This window comes from Xyrauchen texanus, chromosome 32, assembly GCF_025860055.1.
Source record: "Xyrauchen texanus isolate HMW12.3.18 chromosome 32, RBS_HiC_50CHRs, whole genome shotgun sequence".
NCBI classification, from domain to species: domain Eukaryota; kingdom Metazoa; phylum Chordata; class Actinopteri; order Cypriniformes; family Catostomidae; genus Xyrauchen; species Xyrauchen texanus.
In genome coordinates, this window is record NC_068307.1 from 7,945,828 (window position 1) to 7,967,725 (window position 21,898).

At 36.7% G+C, this 21,898-nt stretch overlaps 1 protein-coding gene across 2 annotated transcripts; it reads right to left on the reverse strand.

Annotated features, from left to right (window-relative positions):
* Positions 1 to 364: 364 nt before the first annotated feature.
* Positions 365 to 21,769, reverse strand: phf20a (PHD finger protein 20, a). 2 transcript variants are annotated; one of them, XM_052101897.1, is made up of 17 exons: positions 21,630 to 21,769; positions 17,995 to 18,095; positions 17,735 to 17,906; positions 17,259 to 17,343; positions 16,295 to 16,371; positions 15,705 to 16,209; positions 15,463 to 15,516; positions 15,227 to 15,385; positions 7,535 to 7,582; positions 6,977 to 7,420; positions 6,608 to 6,709; positions 5,552 to 5,733; positions 5,024 to 5,123; positions 4,670 to 4,874; positions 3,467 to 3,839; positions 3,129 to 3,267; positions 365 to 1,109 (listed from the first exon to the last, which is right to left on the reverse strand). In XM_052101897.1, the coding sequence occupies exons 2-17, from the start codon at positions 18,075 to 18,077 to the stop codon at positions 967 to 969; spliced, it is 2,871 nt and encodes a 956-aa protein (XP_051957857.1). In that variant the 5' UTR covers positions 18,078 to 18,095; positions 21,630 to 21,769; the 3' UTR covers positions 365 to 966. The 2 variants fall into 2 exon arrangements, with proteins under 2 accessions (XP_051957857.1, XP_051957858.1); XM_052101898.1 differs by lacking the exon at positions 21,630 to 21,769 and adding an exon at positions 20,978 to 21,005 and having other exon boundaries at positions 18,036 to 18,095.
* Between the last annotated feature and the right edge of the window lie 129 nt (positions 21,770 to 21,898).

Consider the following 21,898-nt stretch of genomic DNA (forward strand, 5'->3'; position numbering starts at 1 on the left):
CCAGTGTTTCTAATAAAGTTCTCAGTGTGTTTATGCCAGGAAAGGTGAAAGAGCAAAGAGTATGTAGTCATCAAACTCTTGCCGAGACTATATATATATTTTTCATTTACGAACTGGAATTTATTAAAAATGCCTAATTGTTTAACAAAAAGCCAGGTTCTTCAGTCTTTGATAATATACAGACCTGTATATATATATATATAAAATTTATGGTTAACCCATAATTGACTACTGAGCTTATCTGTTGCAAAGAAAGTGAAATAAATGGTAAACTACATGAGTATAATAAATACTATATTAAACTGAATTCACAGTTGCTCAGGGATATGTAAAATATGATAGTATTCAGAAAAACACTTGAACAGTCTAAGCATAAGTTCCATTAAATGCAATGGAGCACAGAGACAATGTTGTTGTTGTTTCAATGTGTATGTTTTACTTTAAACCCAGTCCAGTTAAATAGAGGTTAAGGGTAACTCGCCTTTTAAAGAGACCAATCCTTATTTTCACTATCCAAATAAGGTAAGTGTAGAAAAAAAAAAAAATACACAACACAATTTTAGTTCTAAAAATGAATGTAAAGAAAAAAAAAACTGGTATATACATGTTTGTGTACATACTAAGTGTAAAAATATTAAGACATTGGAGCATGCTATGCATTGTATAATCCTTTGGAAACTCCTTCAGCAAACATACTTATGCATTTTAATGACTGCACGTTTACTTTCAGTTAAACAGAAAGGATGAAAAGGACAGAATAACATTTGTTCTAAACAGGGTAGGTGATAAAGCTGCATACATTTCAAAGTCTTTATTCCACAGTCAGAATCACAGACCCTGAAACCACCAGCATATACAGATTTACTTTGTTCAGTCTGCTCGTTTGGTCTTTGGTTTGTGGCCTGGATCAGGAATGTATCAATGTGAGGTAGTCCAGTGATGACAGTAAAATGCTCTCTGGCGCTCTCATGTGGCACAAGCCAGAGCAATCTGCTGCACCTTGCCCAGTTCATTCAGCAGCTGTTTGATGCTATGCTTGAGTTCAGGCAGACGGTCCAGTGGCTCTGGAGGCTCCAACTCACCTGTGCAGTCCAGCCAGTTTTCAAGCACTGAAACAGGAGGGGAAAAAATTATGAATAGAAACAGTATTGATTTATTGTCTTAAATGTACATAAAACAATCTGTTCATCTATTGCACCTTAAAAAAAAATAAAATCACCATAAGTAGAGATAGACCAATAATCGGTTTGACCAATATTTTTAACCAAAATGTAAACTTTTTCACTTTGACGGTTCTTCAAAAATATCGGGTTTACCTATAAAGTTGGACACAAAAACCTTTACATTTTAAATATTAAGTGTAGAGCTTTAAACAAGTGTATATTGCAACTAAAACTAGTCTAATTAATTCATTTTGAAAAGCAGTTCATCAGAGGTTAGTGATAAATGATTAAGATGTTAATGTGCCTAAAAGCAGAAATAAAATAAGAAATATAGCTGCAAGCAGCAATTAATGGGGTTAAAGCATTTAAGGGCTTTTAGTTAATGTGTAAAAATATATTAAGTAATAAGAGAGTCAGTTTTTCACCTAAAATAAAGATAAATTACCATCATTTTCAGAACCATCAGGTTTAAATCCAAAGAGATATTTAACATCCCTGACCGTTATAGCACATACTGTCAAATCTTCACCAAATTTTGCACACTTCTTCGGAATCACATTTTCCTTATGTGTATTACATTTTATGAATTTTATGATTTGTCATTTAGGAGTTACAGGCTTTTGGGTAAACTAGGCCACACCCACATTTTTAAATTACCCTGTTATGGCCAAGCATTTTTTTTTTTCTTTTATAATTATTGATCTAGGCTGATTCTTCCTGTATAGGTTTTGTTTTCACCAATGAAAAACCTTGGCCTAGTTTGTAAAAGTAAATTTTTCAAATAACCTAAAATATTTAACAAAAATGTGATTAACACCAATGGTTATTGAGGCAAAGTTGTTCAGTAAGAGGAGATCTAACTTATGATATGAATATCCAGTGTCTGAGTGAAACACTGCAGTATATATAACCATGTACATGGTTGCAAAACGCAATAGTGCCTTCCGTGGCCAATTTTTTAGTTAAATGTTTTTTTTATTTTGCACAGACCTCTTAGTCAAGAGTCAAATAAGCCCACCACGTTTCTTTCCAATCAGACTTTGTTAACCTTATCTAGTAGCTACTGTAATTTGATTGGTCAATGGTGGCCATGTTTTTCAAGATATGTTACTGTCCTCAATTACATTGATGGGACTTTGGATAAAGACACAATGCAAAATTCGATCATTCAAATGGTTCCATTGTTGGAGCTATTTTTAGGTTTGTCATTTATATAGCGCTACCAAGTGGCAGAGTCATGCAAAATATTTCACTTGTCCTCAGATTGACCCTTTACATAAGTGCCCCAAATTTGATGCAATTTAAGTGGCCACACCCAATTCTTTTGTTTTGCATACCTTTACGAAGATGAATCAAAATGTTAATTTATTTTTATTATTATTGATATTGGGACTCCAGACAATCTTTCTGCATTGGTTTGGTTCCAATCAGAAGAATGGATTCTTTTGAAAATATAGTTTAGTTAAAAATCCAATATGGAGGAAAAGTTTTCATGATGCAAATTAAATCGGAGATAGATATTTAGTTTGTTTTAAACCAAGAAATCCAATTATATAAGACACTTGAGTCATTGAGTTACGGCCCAAAACACATTTGCCTTAGTTATAGCAGACTGGTCTGTATATAGCCCCCATTGGCCAATTTAGGCCAGTCCATGCACCCGAGTAACGAGCAATAGTACTACCATCCCACAAAGTTTCATGTCTCACAGTTTGGTCTTTACAATCAGTTTTAGTGGAGACTAATAATAAAAAGTGAAACCCCATAATTACAATAGGGTTTCAGCACTTCTTGCTTGAATCCCTAATTAAAAAATTCAGTTAAGCATTTCTGTTATTGGACACTTTAATGCAAAAATATCCAGTATCATATCGGTAATTAAAAACCAATATCAGTCGATCTCTAATGAAAAGGTGCAAGACATCAATCCAGCCCCATGAATGTTTCTGAAACCATTTGCCGCACCATCCAGCTCCCTTTCAATGAAGTCCATTCTGTGAATGACGTCTTCCTGTACTGTCTCAATATGCTCCAGTAGGTTGATCCTCCACTGCTGCTGCTGAGCTCCGCCATTAACCCCTCCTCCATCAGCACCTACCTCATGCTGAGTTTCCACAACATAAATAAGTCATAGTCAACACTATTTCATTTTTATAACATTACAGTATGTCCTTTGAGTTGCTGTTCACTGATAATCTTCCCCTCTAAATAAATGATGACAACATTTGTGGGTGAACTATTCCTGTAATCATTTCTGTCCACAGTAGTATCAGACCTTAGGATTTGACTGTGAAAATTCTCACCTTGCTGAGGTTGGACAGCTGAGTATTAGAAGTCTTCAGTAGTGCTGGTTGAAACTCTCCATTATTATGTTGTCCATTCTTCAGCAGTCTCTCAGTGTTGTGCAATCTTTCTTCAAGCTCTGGGCCGACTTGTGTCTTCAGTACCAGTTTTGGCTCCAGTACCTGGTGCAATACAAATGGCTTTTGGTAACAGTGCTCACTGCTAATGTAGTCCTGGAAGGATGAAGGTAAAGGCTCTTTACATAGAGCAGCTTCTGAGGGTGCCAAAGAAGAAACTGTTTTTGCATCTAAGAGAGCAGTGCTTTTCATTCTGGATCTCTCGGCCAGTTTCCAAGGCTGGCGCCACAACTTAAGGTCTGGATGAGCCTGGCTCCTGTGTAATATAAACAAAAGGTGTAAAAATAAATTAACCAACTTTAATTAACAAAAACAAGACTGCAAAAGGCATAAATTAGGGTTCCCATCTATCAATCTTTTTGATCTACTTTTCCATGACTTTTTCAGCCATTTGCGATGAGGCTATTTTCAAAAATAATTTTGATTCAGACCAATTCGCTAATGAATCACTCAGAGTAATTTGTGAGTTGTTTTGTCCTATAAAATGACTGTCTCACATCACTATAGCCTGCAAGCAAGTTTTAGGGGCAGTTCACACCAAATGCGTTTTTCCATTAGTCTGCGCAATTTTAATTGTTTTTCTATGTGAACATTGACAGTTGCACTGTGTCTCGCTGCTTTTCAGCATCTCGTGCAGGAATGCCACATTTAGACACGTGTCAGATTAAAAAAAATGAAAACTTAAAAAAAACGCACCTCAACACATCTGCGTTCTGCTTTATATGTTGCACTGTCTAAATTTTTTTGCCACAAGAATGCATATGGTCTGAATGGCCCCTCGCTCTACACAATAACAATATCTAGCTGATGAGATATTTTTAGAGCTAGAAGAAAAACTAGAAAGAAAACACTCTCTCTAGACATTTCCATGACTTTTCCAGTTCCGGAAATCACAATTTTGAAATTCCCTGATATTTCCAGTTTTTCAGTAACCGTGGGAACCCTGATACAAGTACATTTTTAAGAAAGAACAAACTTTTAGATTTCCTTCAGCAATCATAGACGTTTACATTTTTGTGTGGCTTTTCAAATAACATAGTTAATGTGTCTTACAGAGTCAAACAGAGATTAAGTAGCATAACTTACTGTAGGACACTGATTTTGAGCTGTAGACCATTGAGCACTTCCACCACATGCTGAACGTCCCCTAATAGCTGATGAGTGGTTGCAATCTTCTTGCCGTTCTGATGAGAGTAGTTCTTCAGGAAAGAGAGGCCATACATATGACCACTGCTAAGCCAGTCCCTGTCACACCAGTATCGCAGACTTGACCTCTGACCTCTGATCTGTCCTAGATACATAGAAACGCACAGGTGAGCTGCATTTAACGGCACTGAACTGAATCAACTCAATGTGCTCCAATAGACAGTCCATGCAGCTTCGGGTTCCCTAAAGAAATCAGCATTGGAACTAGCATACAAAACATGCATCATTTCCAACCTGGAGAATCGCGGCAAAGAAAGCAAGCATATCTTTCTGGAATGTTCTCTTCTAGGAGGCCCATACAGGTTCCATGTTGCCAGTACTGACACTCTTCACACTGTGGTGCAGAATAAATACTCTACTATAATACATCTCCATTTCTAAACATTATCTTAGTTAAAGCTGATGTGTGCAATTTTTTCGATGATACAATTCTTTAGTGCATCCTAGCTTAATATACAGAGTTAAATATAAGTAAGCTTTTGTAGGGTTGATTTCACTTAGAAGTGTAACACTAGCACTATCAAAACATTCCTCTGTTTGTTTGAGCGCCCTGTCCTGCCTGATGCAGAAACCAATGGTGTTAGTTTGGAGTGGGGCTGTGTGTTTGTACAATCAATGCAAGACAGGGGGAGTTTTCTGGAATCTGTTTGAAATCAGTAAATATATTTGCAATTCCATTTCTGAAATTACACACTTCAGCTTTAATAATGAAAATTTTACTGCTCAATCTTCTACACACATTCATTCATAGTTAATACTAACTTGTAACATGAAGTCAATTTCCTCTTCCACTTCACACACACAGCGGACAATTTCCCCACTTCCTGTAGTCGATGCAACTGAGCTACAGCTGAGAGTTGAGGGACCAATGTCCAGGTCTTCCCCTATTTCATCTTCACTCCACCCAAAGCTGTCAGAGGACCAATCAGAAATGCTGTCCACATCTGGTAACAGATGATAAACATAACAGTGAGTTATGTGCATATTTTAAACTGATATGAAAAACGGGACTGATTCATTAACTTAAGACCAAGGTTTAATTGCTCTAATCTATATATTAATGTTTTAATAATCATTTATGTAAATTTTAAACTAAACAAACTCATTAAGATGCAAATAAAATAAAAAAATAATTAAAGGAATATTCCAGCTTCAATACAAGTTAAGCTTAATCGACAGCATTTGTGGCATAATATTGATTACCACAAAAAAATATTTGGACTAGTCCCTGCAAAAACTAGGTTACAGTGAGGCACTTACTGCATGGTATTCTTTAAAGCACTGTTGAATTGACTAAAAGTGAGTTAAAAATTTTTAAAACGGAGATGAAAAGCAAATGCCACCCAAAAATGTTGACTAACAATAACTAATAATTATTGTAATATAACAGATTTTGCTATATCTGATGTGAACTGAATTTTTTTATTGTACCTAATTGTTTCACTGTAAAGCAACCTTGATCTTGGGAAAGGCTCTAAATAAATAAAACTTCTTCAAAAATAACAAATTCTGTCATTATTTACTCACCATCATGTAGTTGAATAATGTTTTTTATTATGTGGAATATTTTTTCTTTCAATATTTATTAAATACATTTCTGTTCTATTCTGCATTAGAAAGAAAATCATGCTGGTTTAGAATGACATGAGAGGGAGTAAATTACAGAATTTTCAGTTTTGGGTGAACTATTCATTTAAGCACAGAAATAAATATTTGTCACTTTGAATAATGTCAGGCAAATAAAAAAAAAATGTGTTTCTGAAACAATGCTTGAAGAACAGACTGCCTTGAGGGTAAATAACCGTTTCTTGTTTTCACCTGATGTGGTCTTTCTCATCTTTTTCTTGCTCTTCAACTTGATACGCAAGATATCTCTTGAAATCTTCTCTTTCAGCCTGTCATGTTCCTTCACACCTGCTGCTAGAGGAAAAAAATGAAGAGGTTTCTTATGCACTGAAGCCTACACCAATTGAAGAATGAGAAATAACACCAAATGTCCCACAAGCTTTCTGATTGAATTTTGTGGGTAAAATAAAGTATAGCCTTGGTGTTTAACTAGAAAGACTGGGAAAGAAAGACGACTGTCTTTGTTGAGTTTCAGAAAGTTGTTACAAAATTTAAGATGTTATTCACTCTCGAATCACTCCCAATGGCAGCATCAAACTCAAAACACTGCATCAGCCATACCCATTTCCAAAACTCTCCTCTCCCTTCCCTTGTTGAAGCCCCTCTGTATGTTGCAATCCGGGTCTCTGGTCTTCTTCTTCAGCAAAGGCCACTGCAGGTAATTTTTTGCACTGACGACTGGCGGAGCTGCAGAGCATCTCTTCACAGTCATCTGTGAACCAGCCTTGAACTCACGTAGTGAAGATAACGCAATGCACCTCCTTTTAGAACCATACTGATTAATAAGAGCTGCCTGTTTGTCTATTGCCCTGGTCTTCTTGCCTTCATTCATGCAGAGATCCTCATCTATCACACGATCATCTCCATGGTAGTACTTCATATGATAGTGCAGGAGTTTTGCTTTACGGAATGACTTTTTACAGCCAGAGGCACTGCATTTATATGGATTATGGTCCAAATTGATTGTGAGCACAGGTGGTGGCTGGTTTCTAATTACTCTGTACACTGAAATAAGCAGATGTAGAGCTTTCTGTAAATATTCATTATATAGTCATCATCACTAATTCAAAATCATTTTGATAATCATGATTCTTTGAGTTTGATTAGATCATTACTCACATGGCTCTCTGCTGAACCGGTTTGGATTGCGGAAAGCTTGTTTTCTGACTGTCATAATGAAAAAAACAAACATATTTGATGTTGAAAGCAATATCTCATAGCAGGATTTACCAATAATGTCTGTTCCAACATTTTTGATCTAATGATCAAAGATCTAATTATTTGCTAATATCAATATTTACTGAGAAAGTGCCCAAAAATAATAATTGAATATTAAAACAACATAATATACTAATATATATATATACAGTGGGTACGGAAAGTATTCAGACCCCCTTACATTTTTCACTCTTTGTTATATTGCAGCCATTTGCTAAAATCATTTAAGTTAATTTTTTTTCCTCGTTATTGTACACACAGCACCCCATATTGACAGAAAAAAACAGAATTGTTGACATTTTTGCACATTTATTAAAAAAGAAAAACTGAAATATCACATGGTCCTAAGTATTCAGACCCTTTGTTCAGTATTTAGTAGAAGCACCCTTTTGATCTAATACAGCCATGAGTCTTTTTGGGAAAGATGCAACAAGTTTATCACATCTGGATTTGGGTATCCTCTGCCATTCCTCCTCGCAGATCCTCTCCAGTTCTGTCAGGTTGGATGGTAAACGTTGGTGGACAGCCATTTTCGGGTCTCTCCAGAGATGCTCAATTGGGTTTAAGTCAGGGCTCTGGCTGGGCCATTCAAGAACAGTCACGGAGTTGTTGTGAAGCCACTCCTTCCTTATTTTAGCGGTGTGCTTAGGGTCATTGTCTTGTTGGAAGGTGAACTTTCGGCCCAGTCTGAGGTCCAGAGCACTCTGGAGAAGGTTTTCGTCCAGGATATCCCTGTACTTGGCCGCATTCATCTTTCCCTCGATTGCAACCAGTCGTCCTGTCCCTGCAGCTGAAAAACACCCCCACAGCATGATGCTGCCACCACCATGCTTCACTGTTGAGACTGTATTGGACAGGTGATGAGCAGTGCCTGGTTTTCTCCACACATACCGCTTAGAATTAAGGCCAAAAGTTCTATCTTGGTCTCATCAGACCAGAGAATCTTATTTATCACCATCTTGGAGTCCTTCAGGTGTTTTTTAGCAAACTCCATGCAGGCTTTCATGTGTCTTGCACTGAGGAGAGGCTTCCGTCGGGCCACTCTGCCATAAAGCCCGACTGGTGGATGGCTGCAGTGATGGTTGACTTACTACAACTTTCTCCCATCTCTCGACTGCATCTCTGGAGCTCAGCCACAGTGATCTTTGGGTTCTTCTTTACCTCTCTCACCAAGGCTCTTCTCCCCCGATAGCTCAGTTTGGCCAGACGGCCAGCTCTAGGAAGGGTTCTGGTCGTCCCAAACGTCTTCCATTTAAGGATTATGGAGGCCACTGTGCTCTTATGAACCTTAAGGGCAGCAGAAATTTTTTGTAACCTTGGCCAGATCTGTGCCTTGCCACAATTCTGTCTCTGAGCTCTTCAGGCAGTTCCTTTGACCTCATGATTCTCATTTGCTCTGACATGCACTGTGAGCTGTAAGGTCTTATATAGACAGGTGTGTGGCTTTCCTAATCAAGTCCAATCAGTATAATCAAACACAGCTGGACTCAATTGAAGGCGTAGAACCATCTCAAGGATGATTAGAAGAAATGGACAGCACCTGAGTTAAATATATGAGTGTCACAGCAAAGGGTCTGAATACTTAGGACCATGTGATATTTCAGTTTTTCTTTTTTAATAAATGTGCAAAAATGTCAACAATTCTGTGTTTTTCTGTCAATATGGGGTGCTGTGTGTACAATAATGAGGAAAAAAAATGAACTTAAATGATTTTAGCAAATGGCTGCAATATAACAAAGAGTGAAAAATTTAAGGGGGTCTGAATACTTTCCGTACCCACTGTATATACAGTGAGGAAAATAAGTATTTGAACACCCAGCTATTTTGCAAGTTCTCCCACTTGGAAATCATGGAGGGGTCTGAAATTGTCATCGTAGGTGCATGTCCACTGTGAGAGACATAATCTAAAAAAAAAATCCAGAAATCACAATATAGGATTTTTTAACTATTTATTTGTATGATACAGCTGCAAATAAGTATTTGAACACCTGTCTATCAGCTAGAATTCTGACCCTCAAAGACCTGTTAGTCTGCCTTTAAAATGTCCACCTCCACTCCATTTATTGTCCTAAATTAGATGCACCTGTTTGAGGTCGTTAGCTGCATAAAGACACCTGTCCACCCCATACAATCAGTAAGAATCCAACTACTAACATGGCCAAGACCAAAGAGCTGTCCAAAGACACTAGAGACAAAATTGTACACCTCCACAAGGCTGGAAAGGGCTACGGGGAAATTGCCAAGCAGCTTGGTGAAAAAAGGTCCACTGTTGGAGCAATCATTAGAAAATGGAAGCTAAACATGACTGTCAATCTCCCTCGGACTGGGGCTCCATGCAAGATCTCACCTCGTGGGGTCTCAATGATCCTAAGAAAGGTGAGAAATCAGCCCAGAACTACACGGGAGGAGCTGGTCAATGACCTGAAAAGAGCTGGGACCACCGTTTCCAAGGTTACTGTTGGTAATACACTAAGACGTCATGGTTTGAAATCATGCATGGCACGGAAGGTTCCCCTGCTTAAACCAGCACATGTCAAGGCCCATCTTAAGTTTGCCAATGACCATTTGGATGATCCAGAGGAGTCATGGGAGAAAGTCATGTAGTCAGATGAGACCAAAATAGAACTTTTTTTGGTCATAATTTCACTAACCGTGTTTGGAGGAAGAAGAATCATGAGTACCATCCCAAGAACACCATCCCTACTGTGAAGCATGGGGGTGGTAGCATCATGCTTTGGGGGTGTTTTTCTGCACATGGGACAGGGCGACTGCACTGTATTAAGGAGAGGATGACCGGGGCCATGTATTGAGAGATTTTGGGGAACAACCTCCTTCCCTCAGTTAGAGCATTGAAGATGGGTCGAGGCTGGGTCTTCCAACATGACAATGACCCGAAGCACACAGCCAGGATAACCAAGGAGTGGCTCTGTAAGAAGCATATCAAGGTTCTGGCATGGCCTAGCCAGTCTCCAGACCTAAACCCAATAGAGAATCTTTGGAGGGAGCTCAAACTCCGTGTTTCTCAGCGACAGCCCAGAAACCTGACTGATCTAGAGATGATCTGTGTGGAGGAGTGGGCCAAAATCCCTCCTGCAGTGTGTGCAAACCTGGTGAAAAACTACAGGAAACGTTTAATTGCAAACAAAGGCTACTGTACCAAATATTAACATTGATTTTTCTCAGGTGTTCAAATACTTATTTGCAGCTGTATCATACAAATAAATAGTTAAAAAATCATACATTGTGATTTCTGGATTTTGTTTTTTAGATTATGTCTCTCACAGTGGACATGCACCTACGATGACAATTTCAGACCCCTCCATGATTTCTAAGTGGGAGAACTTGCAAAATAGCAGGGTGTTCAAATACTTATTTTCCTCACTGTATATATATATATATATATATATATATATATATATATATACTCAGATAAAAATGTATTGCATTATTGTGATCATAAAGCATGGATTAGACAATACAAAGAGTTTCTTTATAAATAATTAAACATACAGTAAGTCGACAGCAATCTATTTTGCAACGAAGTTCATTAATCTATCCTGTTTTCACAGGACACGTTTTTGCTTTCTGTCTGGACTATTTTTAATTGTCGTCTATGCACATACGTGTCAGACGGATGCTTTTGGAGTGTCTCGCTGGTTTTCAGCATCACAAAAAAATGTTTTGTGAGCACTTGTTCATACACTAAAAATAATAATAATAAATATAGCTGCAAGCAGCAATACCGGGGTCAAGCCAATTATCGACAGCATGATTAGCGATAGAAGCGTGACACATTTTAAGTTCTGATGAATGCTGTGGGAGTTAATGATAAAAAACAAACATCTATGGCCATTTTTCTCAAGATACTCTACTGTTTGCATTTACTAGTTGCATATTAAAATCTATATCATCAGCAGAACAAAAGTGTTGCTAAAGAGTGTTTACTCAAGGTTGTGCAGAGGGTGTTTAGTGCAACATGTTATGAATTTGGACATTTAAATACAGAACTGCTTTTTTTTTTCAAATATTTATTTTGTTTCTGTAATTATTATCGTATATTTATTGATAAGTGTTCTTGTTTTACTACAGCTAACTTTTTGCCTTTGAACAATTGTTTTTGTCTCTTCTCATTATTTTTGTATTTTGTGACAGTGATGCTGATTTCAATACATAATTTAAACAAAAATATATTTTGATTATTTCCTTGACACTAACTTAATTGAAAACAATTTGTCTCATTGATTGAAATATTTCAAGCAAGCACATTTAGCCATTGTTTACTACAGGGCATCCAGAATTCACAATGACCCCCCCAGGGCAAGGCCCTAAAATATTTTCATTTTACTAAGCAATTGCAATTGCCTTAATTACTCTTTGGTATTTTTTTAAATAAATGTGGTACTTTCAAATTTGTTTGTGAAACAATTCTTCTAAACAACAAAAATCTATTTGATAATATTTTCAGGCATGTTCTGCAAATAATCAGCAGATTTCAATTTCATGTTGATTGGACAAATGTTATAGGAGTAATAGCAACAACAAAACGTTTAAATAAAATAAAATCATGGCCAAACATGGTTTCATTGTTCTCTGCATGACCCACACAATGGCTAGTCTCTCAAAAATGCAAACATACAGCCTCAAGTCCATTTTGGTGTGTTCAGTGTAAAATTTGTTGTTGATTGGCCAATGGCTGCAATGTTTCTCAAGGCAACTGTCCTCATGATCAATAATGGCAACTCCCATAAAGACACTGCATGCAAATTTGGAAATTAATTGGAGCAGTGTTTCTATATTCAGAGCCACATTCATATTGTTCCCTGTTATAGCGCCACCAAAAGGCCAAATCCTGCAACTTCTGTGTGTTCTCAGGTTGAGCCCTTATATAAGTGTGTCAAGTTTGGTGAAAAAAAATTGCCTGTTTTTGGCAATTACGAGCAAAATTGTTCCATGTTCTCTTTAAACTTCAGAGATTTACTAATGACGCTTCTTATTTTGGTAGTTTCGTTCCGATTGGACAAATGGCTTTGAAGCAATTAGCTTAAGTCATTTCGAAACTATTTTAGAAGTGGCAACAGGCCACAAGGCGAACCATAGTATCACGGTACCATATTAATATGGTATAGTTGCGCTCAGCAAGTCCTTCCGAACAAAATGAGTTCAGTCATGTGAAAATAGGCCAATGCCACTAAAAGTTATAAGCTCACAAAGTGAAGCAAAATTTCTACCACTAGGTGGTGCCAGACCCAAACTTATCAGGCACCTTCAGTCATGTGCCTGATGACACATACAAAGTTTAATAACTATACGCCAATGCGTTCATAAAATACAGCATTTTGCAATAAAATTCAAAATGGCTGACACCCAAAATGGCTGACATGGGAAAATTGGGTATATTTTGTTTCACTGTATCTAAAGAGACCAGTTTCATCTTTTTTTGTATTTTTATTATTGAACAAAACACAAATTAACAAGACAGCTTATACAAGTAAGAGACCAATGACACATGTATATATTTAGCATTTTTGGTAAATTTTTGGCCAAAGCGTTCAAGAGTTAAAGCCAAAATAGCTGTTTTTGACCAGTAGATGGCAGTGTGGCGAAACGCTGCAGGTGACCTCAAGGCATGATCATGAAGACATATACCAAGTTTTGTCACAATCTATCAAAGTGTTGCAGAGAATTCATTATGGCATGCTTGCCATCAACTTCTCGAAGCAATTTCTCAGGAACGATTTCAAACAGAGAAAAAAAAGTGATAACATTTGTGTAGCTCTATCTCATGATCTCTTTTCGATTTCAACCAAAACTGTTTAAAAATTGTAGGAGTAGCAGCAAAAAAACGTGTTTCCTTAAAATTCAAAATGCCGGAAAATCTAGTCGGGCATAAATCGAAACCAATGTATGCATTTGACTCGGCGTGAGCTCAGGAATCAGGGGAAAATAATTTTGTCTCTAGGACTTACAGTTAAAAAGTTATTAGCATAAACATGAGTGAAACCTGTTGGTGGCGCTAAAGGTTACATGCTCCAAATTTGCTGTGTTATCAGTTCAGACTGCCCTCTAGCTGTGTGCAATTTCATAACTTTCCTGCAAATGGTTTTATGGGCTGCCATAGGCTCCAATGGCAGAAGAATAATAATAAGACTTGACCCCTAATAATAATAAGAACAGTAACGATTACAATAGGGGTCTTGGCCCTTTCAGGGCTTGACCCCTAATAATAATACAAATTCTTGTTGTACTCTAATCTATGTGTTAACCTATGAGCTTATGGAGGTTTGAGGCACGCTGACTGCCCCCTCCTGAAGCGGCTCGTAAAAACACAAAATTACATGTATTTCAAGCTTGCATTGCTTAGATGGTAGGAAAATAAGGGGTGTCAATCGATTAAAATGTTTAAATGGTGTGCCGATGAATTAATCGAATTAATTGCATATATAAATATTTGCTGAAAAAGCCCCTCCAATAACAATAATTCAATATACAATGATGAAATAATTATTAATAGTTTTATTTAAATAATATATATATTATATATATTATAAAAAATTATATTCAGATAATTAAAATGCATTACATTATTGTGGAAGAGGAGTTAAGCATTAATAAGACAATACAAAAAGTGGCTTTAGAATACAATGTATTGTTTATTTGCATGGTACTGAACATAAGCCAATCATTGGCCTACAGTTCAGAGCAATCCATTTTGCAATTGAATTTGTCAATCAGTCCGAAATTTATTATGAGGACTTATACAAATTTTTAGGTCGCTGTGTCAAGTTAAAGTAGTTTTATTTAAAAAAAAAAAACATCTTGACATCACTAAGTTCGGATTTGTGCTCCATCAAGAACGTGTCCTCGTGTTGTGCTTTCTGCTGAAGGGTTTGTTTGTTCTCTATAAAAACTGTGCAACATGAAGTTTTTGCCCCCTTGGAGAAAACAGGTGGTACTTCAAGTTTGTGTTCCGTAATCTTGCTTATAACGATACGGGGACATGACTATGTACATTTTTTAACGCATCATTTTTTAAATAGTTAATCACTATGAATTAACGTGTTAAATGGCCAGCCATTAGGAAAATCTGTACTTTTATTACAGAATTTATGTACAGGTCAAAAGGCATAATTATTTGCACTTAACACATTTCTATAATTAATCACAGTAAATTAATGCATTGCATCGACAGCTCTAATTTTTATAAAGATTGCTGGGCAGATTTTAATTTGTACATCAGTCACCAATCTTTTGAATCCATAGATTTAAACAATTCAACTTGAAAATTTAAAAGGTCTCCAATAAGATCCTCGCTGGACAGACTGATGCTCCATGTTGGCTTGTGAGCAAGTTTTAATCTCCACAAGCACTCACAAAGAGTAATATCTAGGCGATTAAAATATTTTAGAGCAGAGGAAAAACAGAAACATAATTATATTCACTACAGACTTTTTCAGATTTCACTTATTTCCATGAAATTTTCCTGGCCTTTAAGAATTTTAAAATCCCCTATTTTCAGGTTTTATATGACTATCTTTCTAAACATAAGTCTTTTGAGAGCATTCATGTGACTTAAAGACACGGGTCGAATCTCACCTGTTGGTTTGGAGGTTTCTGATTGGCACAGAGCCTTAGGCATTTTTGTGCCATTAGACGGTTGTATCACAAGTAAAGGCGCAGACTCTGTTCCTTTTTCTTGTGGTCTCTGATTGGTTAGTGCAGGCATGGGCTTCAAATCATTATGAAAACCTTTATCTGGAGAAAAGAGAGTAGCACACGTGTCATGTACCACTATAGCACCTTTTCTGAAAAAACAAAGAATACAGTCACACCTGAGTTTGAATCTGTTTTCTTCCTCTTTCGCACCACTGAAAGTCTCCTCTTCCCTAGAGAAAATACAGTTATATTTTCCAGCTATCATGTCAAACACTCATCACATGCCCATTTAAAAATGTCAAACATTTCTTATAGGTTATTTCTTTAAGTTGCACTTGATCTTTAGTTGGGTTTTGTATGTATGTGCACAGAAATTAAAAGTAAATATATATACAGTATTTTTAAACTTTGAATGTACCTCTTATGCGCCGCCTCCGAGACTTTCTGTCACAAGGAAGAACTTGTCCTTTGATTTCCTCCTCCATTTGTTCTACTTGAACCTCATTTCCCTCATCCCCCCCATTGTTACACTTCACACGCAAATCAATCTCCATAGAATTGGCCTCCGTCTTCACCATGGCCTCCTCGTGTCCTGAGTCCTTTAGAAATAACTTACAGTAGTTGTGCTGCCTTATTTGATCTAAGACTCTCTCTCCACCCTCATTTTCTTTCTTTACACTCATAGTTTCCACTTCACTGTGTTCTCCATCCTTATGACCAGTGTTACCGCATTGAATTCTTCTTTTCTTCTTTTCACCTTTTTCTCCATCTCCATCAGAGACCTCACCCTCTTCTTCCTCCGGAACCCGGTCAGCCTGTCCTACCATGTCTTTACCCCTGCCAATTATTTCCTGCAATTTCTTGTCCTTTTCTGTCTTTTTTACATGTTTCTCACCATTTCTGTCAGTTAATTTCTTTCTTCTCTATATGGAGGGAAATAGAGAATTAATCAAAGGAGAGACTGAAATACAAAATGAACAGAACAGAAAAAGAAAATCTAAAAAGAACCTCTTTGGTGAAGGGCTTGACGTGTATTCCTTTGACTGTCTGGACGACACCATCAAAGAACTTAATGGTGTAGGATGCTGTTGGATAATTTTGTTTACAATTTAACACATTAGAATCACGTATAAATAGGGTTGGGAACCGAGAACCAGTTCTTGTTCAGAGAGAACACGCCGCACATTCATTGTATTCTGATTCACAAACAAATGACTCTTATGAGCATTGCGTACAGTTTAGTCTGATTCCTGAATAACTGACTCAGTTCTTTGGAACTTTTACAGCACAAAATACTCTGTGCTTCCGGTGTAGACCGATTCCTGAACAAATTACTCTTATGAGCCAATTCAAGTGAATCAAAAACACTTACAGTGCATTCAGATAGTATTCAGTCCCCTTAATTTTGTTCACATTTTGTTATGTTGCAGCCTTAAGCTAAAATGCTTTAAATTATTTCATTTTTTTTTTTCACATTAATCTACACTCCATATCCCATAATGACAAGCAAAAACCAGATTTTTGATAACTTAGCAAATTTCATAAAAGGGTCTGGGAAGCTCAGCGAGTATTGACCTTGACTACCAACCCTGGAGTCGTGAGTTCGAATCCAGGGTGTGCTGAGTCAGGTCTCCCAAGCAAGCAAATTGGCCTGGTTGCTAGGGAGGGTAGTCACATGGGGTAACCTCCTTGTGGTTGCGATTAGTGTTTCTTGCTCTTAATGGGGCACGTGGTAAGTTGTGCGTGGATCGTGGAGAATAGCATGAGCCTCCACATGCGGGGTCTCCGTGGTGTCATGCACAACAAGCATTTAAAAATTCTTCCACGGAAGTACTGAAAGAATCACGAAGAGGAATCGTAATCATTTAATTCCTTACGATTCCCATCCCTACTTATGAAACATAACATTTGAAGACCTCAAGAATCTGTACACTTTTGTTTGATTCAGTGCATCAAAACAACAACACCTTACCATCTTTATTCACAGCCAAGACTTTTGCGGGATAAAATCTGCAATCGGACCAACTGGCAAGAACTTTGTCATTCACATGAAATCCCTGAAAAAACATGTACAAACAAAAACAGAACTCATTTTATAGGCAACAAGCACCTCTGAATGAGCTATGGTTGATTGCCAGCTGAACTAGTATCTCTAAAGCATTTCAGTCTAGAATCGCTAATGTAGGCTAATTTGTTTTTGTGATCCACACAATTATAATCAGGGCAGTGACAACTGAACTGATGCAGCATCACTTTCACATCCACATCACAGTGTATAGGTTTATATGTAAAGAGTGACGCTGATCCTAGTCTAACTTTCATATGCTAGGATTTTTAAAGGAATATTCCAGGTTCAATACAAGTTAAGCTCAATCAACTGTGTTTGTGGCATAATGTTGGTTACCACAAAAATGTATTTTGGCTTGTCCCTTCTTTTCTTTGACTCACGGGGATGAAGCTGTCTTCCTGCAGGCCCTCTCTCCGCAGTTGAACCCTCTCCATTGGCCTCAGATAGGGACTGGTCCAGTCAAACCACTCATCATAGCGATGGCTCCACTGGCGATAGTGGACGAGAACCTTCTCATCCTCATAATCAATCTTCTCAATGTTAGCAGCGTACCTGGGAGCAAAAATCATCCATTGATAGGTTGGCATTAAACAGAGAATGATGGACAGGATAATAATAAAAAAATAAAAAAGGCACTTGCCAATTCTTTAGACTGTCCCGTGCTTCAAGAGCAGCACCCACCTCAAATATAATTCCTCGTCTGTTAGGAGGTGCTTTGTTCATAATGTCAGCTACTACCTTCTACAAAAGAGGAATATCACAATTTAATACTGGTCAGTAGCAATTACATTATATTTGTAATAATATATCATTCTCAATGCTGTTGTTACTGGCAGACAACAGGTTTAAGAGCATATATAGTCTTCAGCTACAAATGAGTGAAAGAGATATTAATAGTATCTTAATCTTTCAAAGATCTTGAACTTTTGAGCTTTGGTTAAAAAAAATTACAACATATTTTGTTTACGATTCTCAGTACACTCAAAGGAAACCTTTTTATTTTACATGGGCCTTCTGACATTTCACCTATATGCAACAAATCCAGGTCATGAATTTGGCATAATGCCACTAAACGCACTGTTTAAAACAGACTTAACTCAATTATCAATAACCTCCTTAACTAAGCCTCTTATTGGAATGTAACCTTAATGTTTTAGTTTAGATTCAACATTTAGTTTAAACCGATGATGTGTTTTAAGCACCCGAAGAAGACTTGGATACTATCTCCAGAGGTCAACTCTCAATAGAACAGATTTCTTTACCTGCTTGTTTTAGCTTTTGGAATAACATATTAAATTATATAAAATGAGAAGAATTCTGGCTACTTGAGAAAAGACATTTCTTTAAAGTTTCAAACTTTTGAAATTTCTGTCATCACTATGCCGAAACAGCTGACAAGAGGTCAACCGATTGTGGATATTGTCAATAACAATAGGCCTAACTATAGTGGTGGGAAAGGAAGATAACCGATTAATTAACCGATAGTTTTTAAAATAGATTTATAGAATGTTATAAAATTTATTATTATGACATGGCATAGACATGGAGATCACAAGAGTCCATTGTTCAATCAAAATCCCCCCAAAAATCAGGGACTCTTATTTTGAAATGACAGAGACTTGGCCCCTGCCGCTATATATGCCGGCCACACAGGAGAAAAAGAGGATTGAATATAATACTAACAAAAAATATATCGTCAACTATCGGCATAGATATCGTTTTCCCAAATCACCACACTCCAAAGATAACAAATGAGCTTTATTAAGACCGTCAAGAGCAGAAACGGTTGTCAAAAACAACAGCAAGTTCTTCAAGCTTCAAGAGACAGAGTGTCTTCTGACTAAAAGGCCTAGGTCACACAGGCCGCTCCTCTAGCATCTTCATGACCAGAGAACATACATTTGATTATGAATGTTTTCTGCCAGCTTAATAAGAACACCACTTCAGATGCCATGAGAGAAATTACAATTATCTCCATGTTTTAAGTTCCAATAAGATAAGACCAGTCTCCAACAGAAGCTTTTTAGTATAAGACCTTGAATAGGAGAAACTGTGTGTGTGTTTCTCCAAAAGTATTTCTTTTTCAGGAATTCAGTAAAGTGAGAATAGCAGTCAAAAGGTGGACAACTGGACCTCAGAGACCTACTATTGCCTATTAATGGAAAACTGTCCATGGCCTATGACCTGACTCTGACCATTGGAGCTATATACGGAACGAAATTCTCATGCCAACAATCAATGAGATAAACAATGTACAAGATGACCATGTTCAACTTGATGCAGTATCTGACCATAAGTACTGATGTTTTTGGACACAAGTTCAGTTCGTGAATCTCCTGTCTTTGAACTCAGAGGCTTTTGTACTGCTGACTTCTGCCATTTGATTTTGCAAACAACTGTCTTCAGTAAAATTCAACTAATTCGATTGACACCTCGACTCCTGGTCTTCATTCCAAGCCTACTGGTCTACGGGCCCAAGCTGTAATACCCTACACAAGAGAACATTTTCAAAGAAAAAGCTTGCTTTTTATTTTGGTTGAGTCCTATTTAGCATACTCTTAAAAACGCAAAACATCCGATAGCAAGTAACAAACGCTCTTATGGTGTGCTGTCTATAGGATATTATAATGTGATATTATTTTATGTAACCCTCTTGGAATGTGTTGGAATTATTATTATTTTTTAATGTTTTGTATAATTTATTATAATAAAAAAGGGACACTATATCCAGGTTCAATCTAGATTTTCACTAATATTAAATATATTTCACTAAATGAAAAAGCTAAACAAACCATTTCTAGAATACTTAACAATACAAACAGGGTTGGGGAGTAACGGAATACATGTAACGGGATTACGTAATTAAAATACAAAATATAAGTAACTGTATTCCACTACAGGTACAATTTAAATCATTGGTAATTAGAATAAAGTTACATTCAAAAAGTATTTTGATTACTGAAGAGATTACTTTGCATTTTATTGCCATTTGTTTCATTTAATATTTAGTCCTTAGATGGAATAATTTAAACATATAAATGATGCGATCCAAAGTGCATTTGAACAGCGGTGAAACACTTTCTTATGACGTGTTACATTCTTATGAGCAGACAGAGAAGTAAGTTTGGAGCAGAAGAAATAGAAATGAACCTTGTTTAAATGGTCAGCTTTACGCTAAGCTAAAATGCTATTTCTAGCCATTTTACATATACGATCGTATTTTTTTATCAAGAAAATTCACGTTGGATCATAATTTATTTTTTTCTAGTAAAATATATTATATATAAGTATAATAGGCCAAAAATCGTATTCTTGATAATAATTTTTTTTAATTGTTTTTTTAACATGTTTATTTTTTTACTTATTGTACTGACAGAGTTTTAACTTTGAAAAGTTAAAAACAGTGAAAAAAATCTACTAGTGCTGAAGAAGTAATCCAAAGTATTTAGAATACGTTACTGACCTTGAGTAATCTAACGGAATACGTTACAAATAACATTTTACAGCATGTATTCTGTAATCTGTACTGGAATACATTTCAAAAGTAACCCTCCCAAACCTGATTACAAAGCACTATTAACCTATTGTATTATCTTTTATTAAAAGATAATATTACCTATTACCTTTTATTCCACTCGTTGTAACAGCGTGATTGTATCGGGGTCCATCAAGTCACTGACAATGACAAGAGACAATGGAGGGGCATGATTGTCTAACACTATAAGGCTTTGTATTATTCTTAGTTCACAGTTTTTTTTCTGTCTGAAAACTCTCTTTAAACAAACGCAGACAGACTCCTTCACATCAGACCATTTAAAGGTGTACATAATTATTATCCGAAAGGCACGCCTCGCTCTCAGGTCTTTTGTTAATCCCGAAAGCCATCTGGCTGATTTATATTTAGCCCGTATTAGCTGGAAAACAGCATTGAGGCATTTTAAAGGTAATTTAGGCACCATCTATGAAGACACAAGCATGTTTCACCTTAATGTAAAACACGAACAAACATCAACTTCCTGATCCACACCTTCCAAGACAATAACGTCAACGATATAGTAGTGGGCGAGTGAATCGCCACTCCCACAAATACATGGTTAAATCAAAATGTGCAAGCTACTAATGCACATTTGTTTAACATTTGATTAATTACCATAATAAATACGCAATTTCAACTAATATGTAGCTATTATTTTCCAAAACAGCATCTTTAAGAATTCGGACTCTCAACAAAGTCTGACCAAAACAGTATTTCAAAATACTATAAATAACAATTACCTTGCAATGATATCAGTCTCTTTAACTGTAAAAACTCGGGTTGAATGTATTAAACCGTCTTTTAATTGTAACCACGCTGTGTGCGAGATGCACGCACTTACTATATTTGTGTTCAATACAGACGACCGGTGTGAATAACGCTGAAACTGCGCATGCGTCGCTGATTCAGCGCATAAAGACCTACAACGCCTAGTAGTGGCTTTTATGAGATACATGCCTAAAGAACAACAACAAAAAACATATACGTGAATATGTATAATAATTCTTAA

Bases quoted from the DNA above. Each gene is read 5' to 3' on its own strand.
- phf20a (XM_052101897.1), bottom strand. From the start codon at position 18,077: ATGAACAAAGCACCTCCTAACAGACGAGGAATTATATTTGAGGTGGGT. The intron at 15,386-15,462 runs GTGTGACTGTAT...TCTTTTCTCCAG, and splicing joins GAAAACAGATTCAAACTCAG to ATAAAGGTTTTCATAATGAT. The intron at 4,875-5,023 runs GTTGGAAATGAT...CTATGTATCTAG, and splicing joins TCTTTGCCGCGATTCTCCAG to GACAGATCAGAGGTCAGAGG.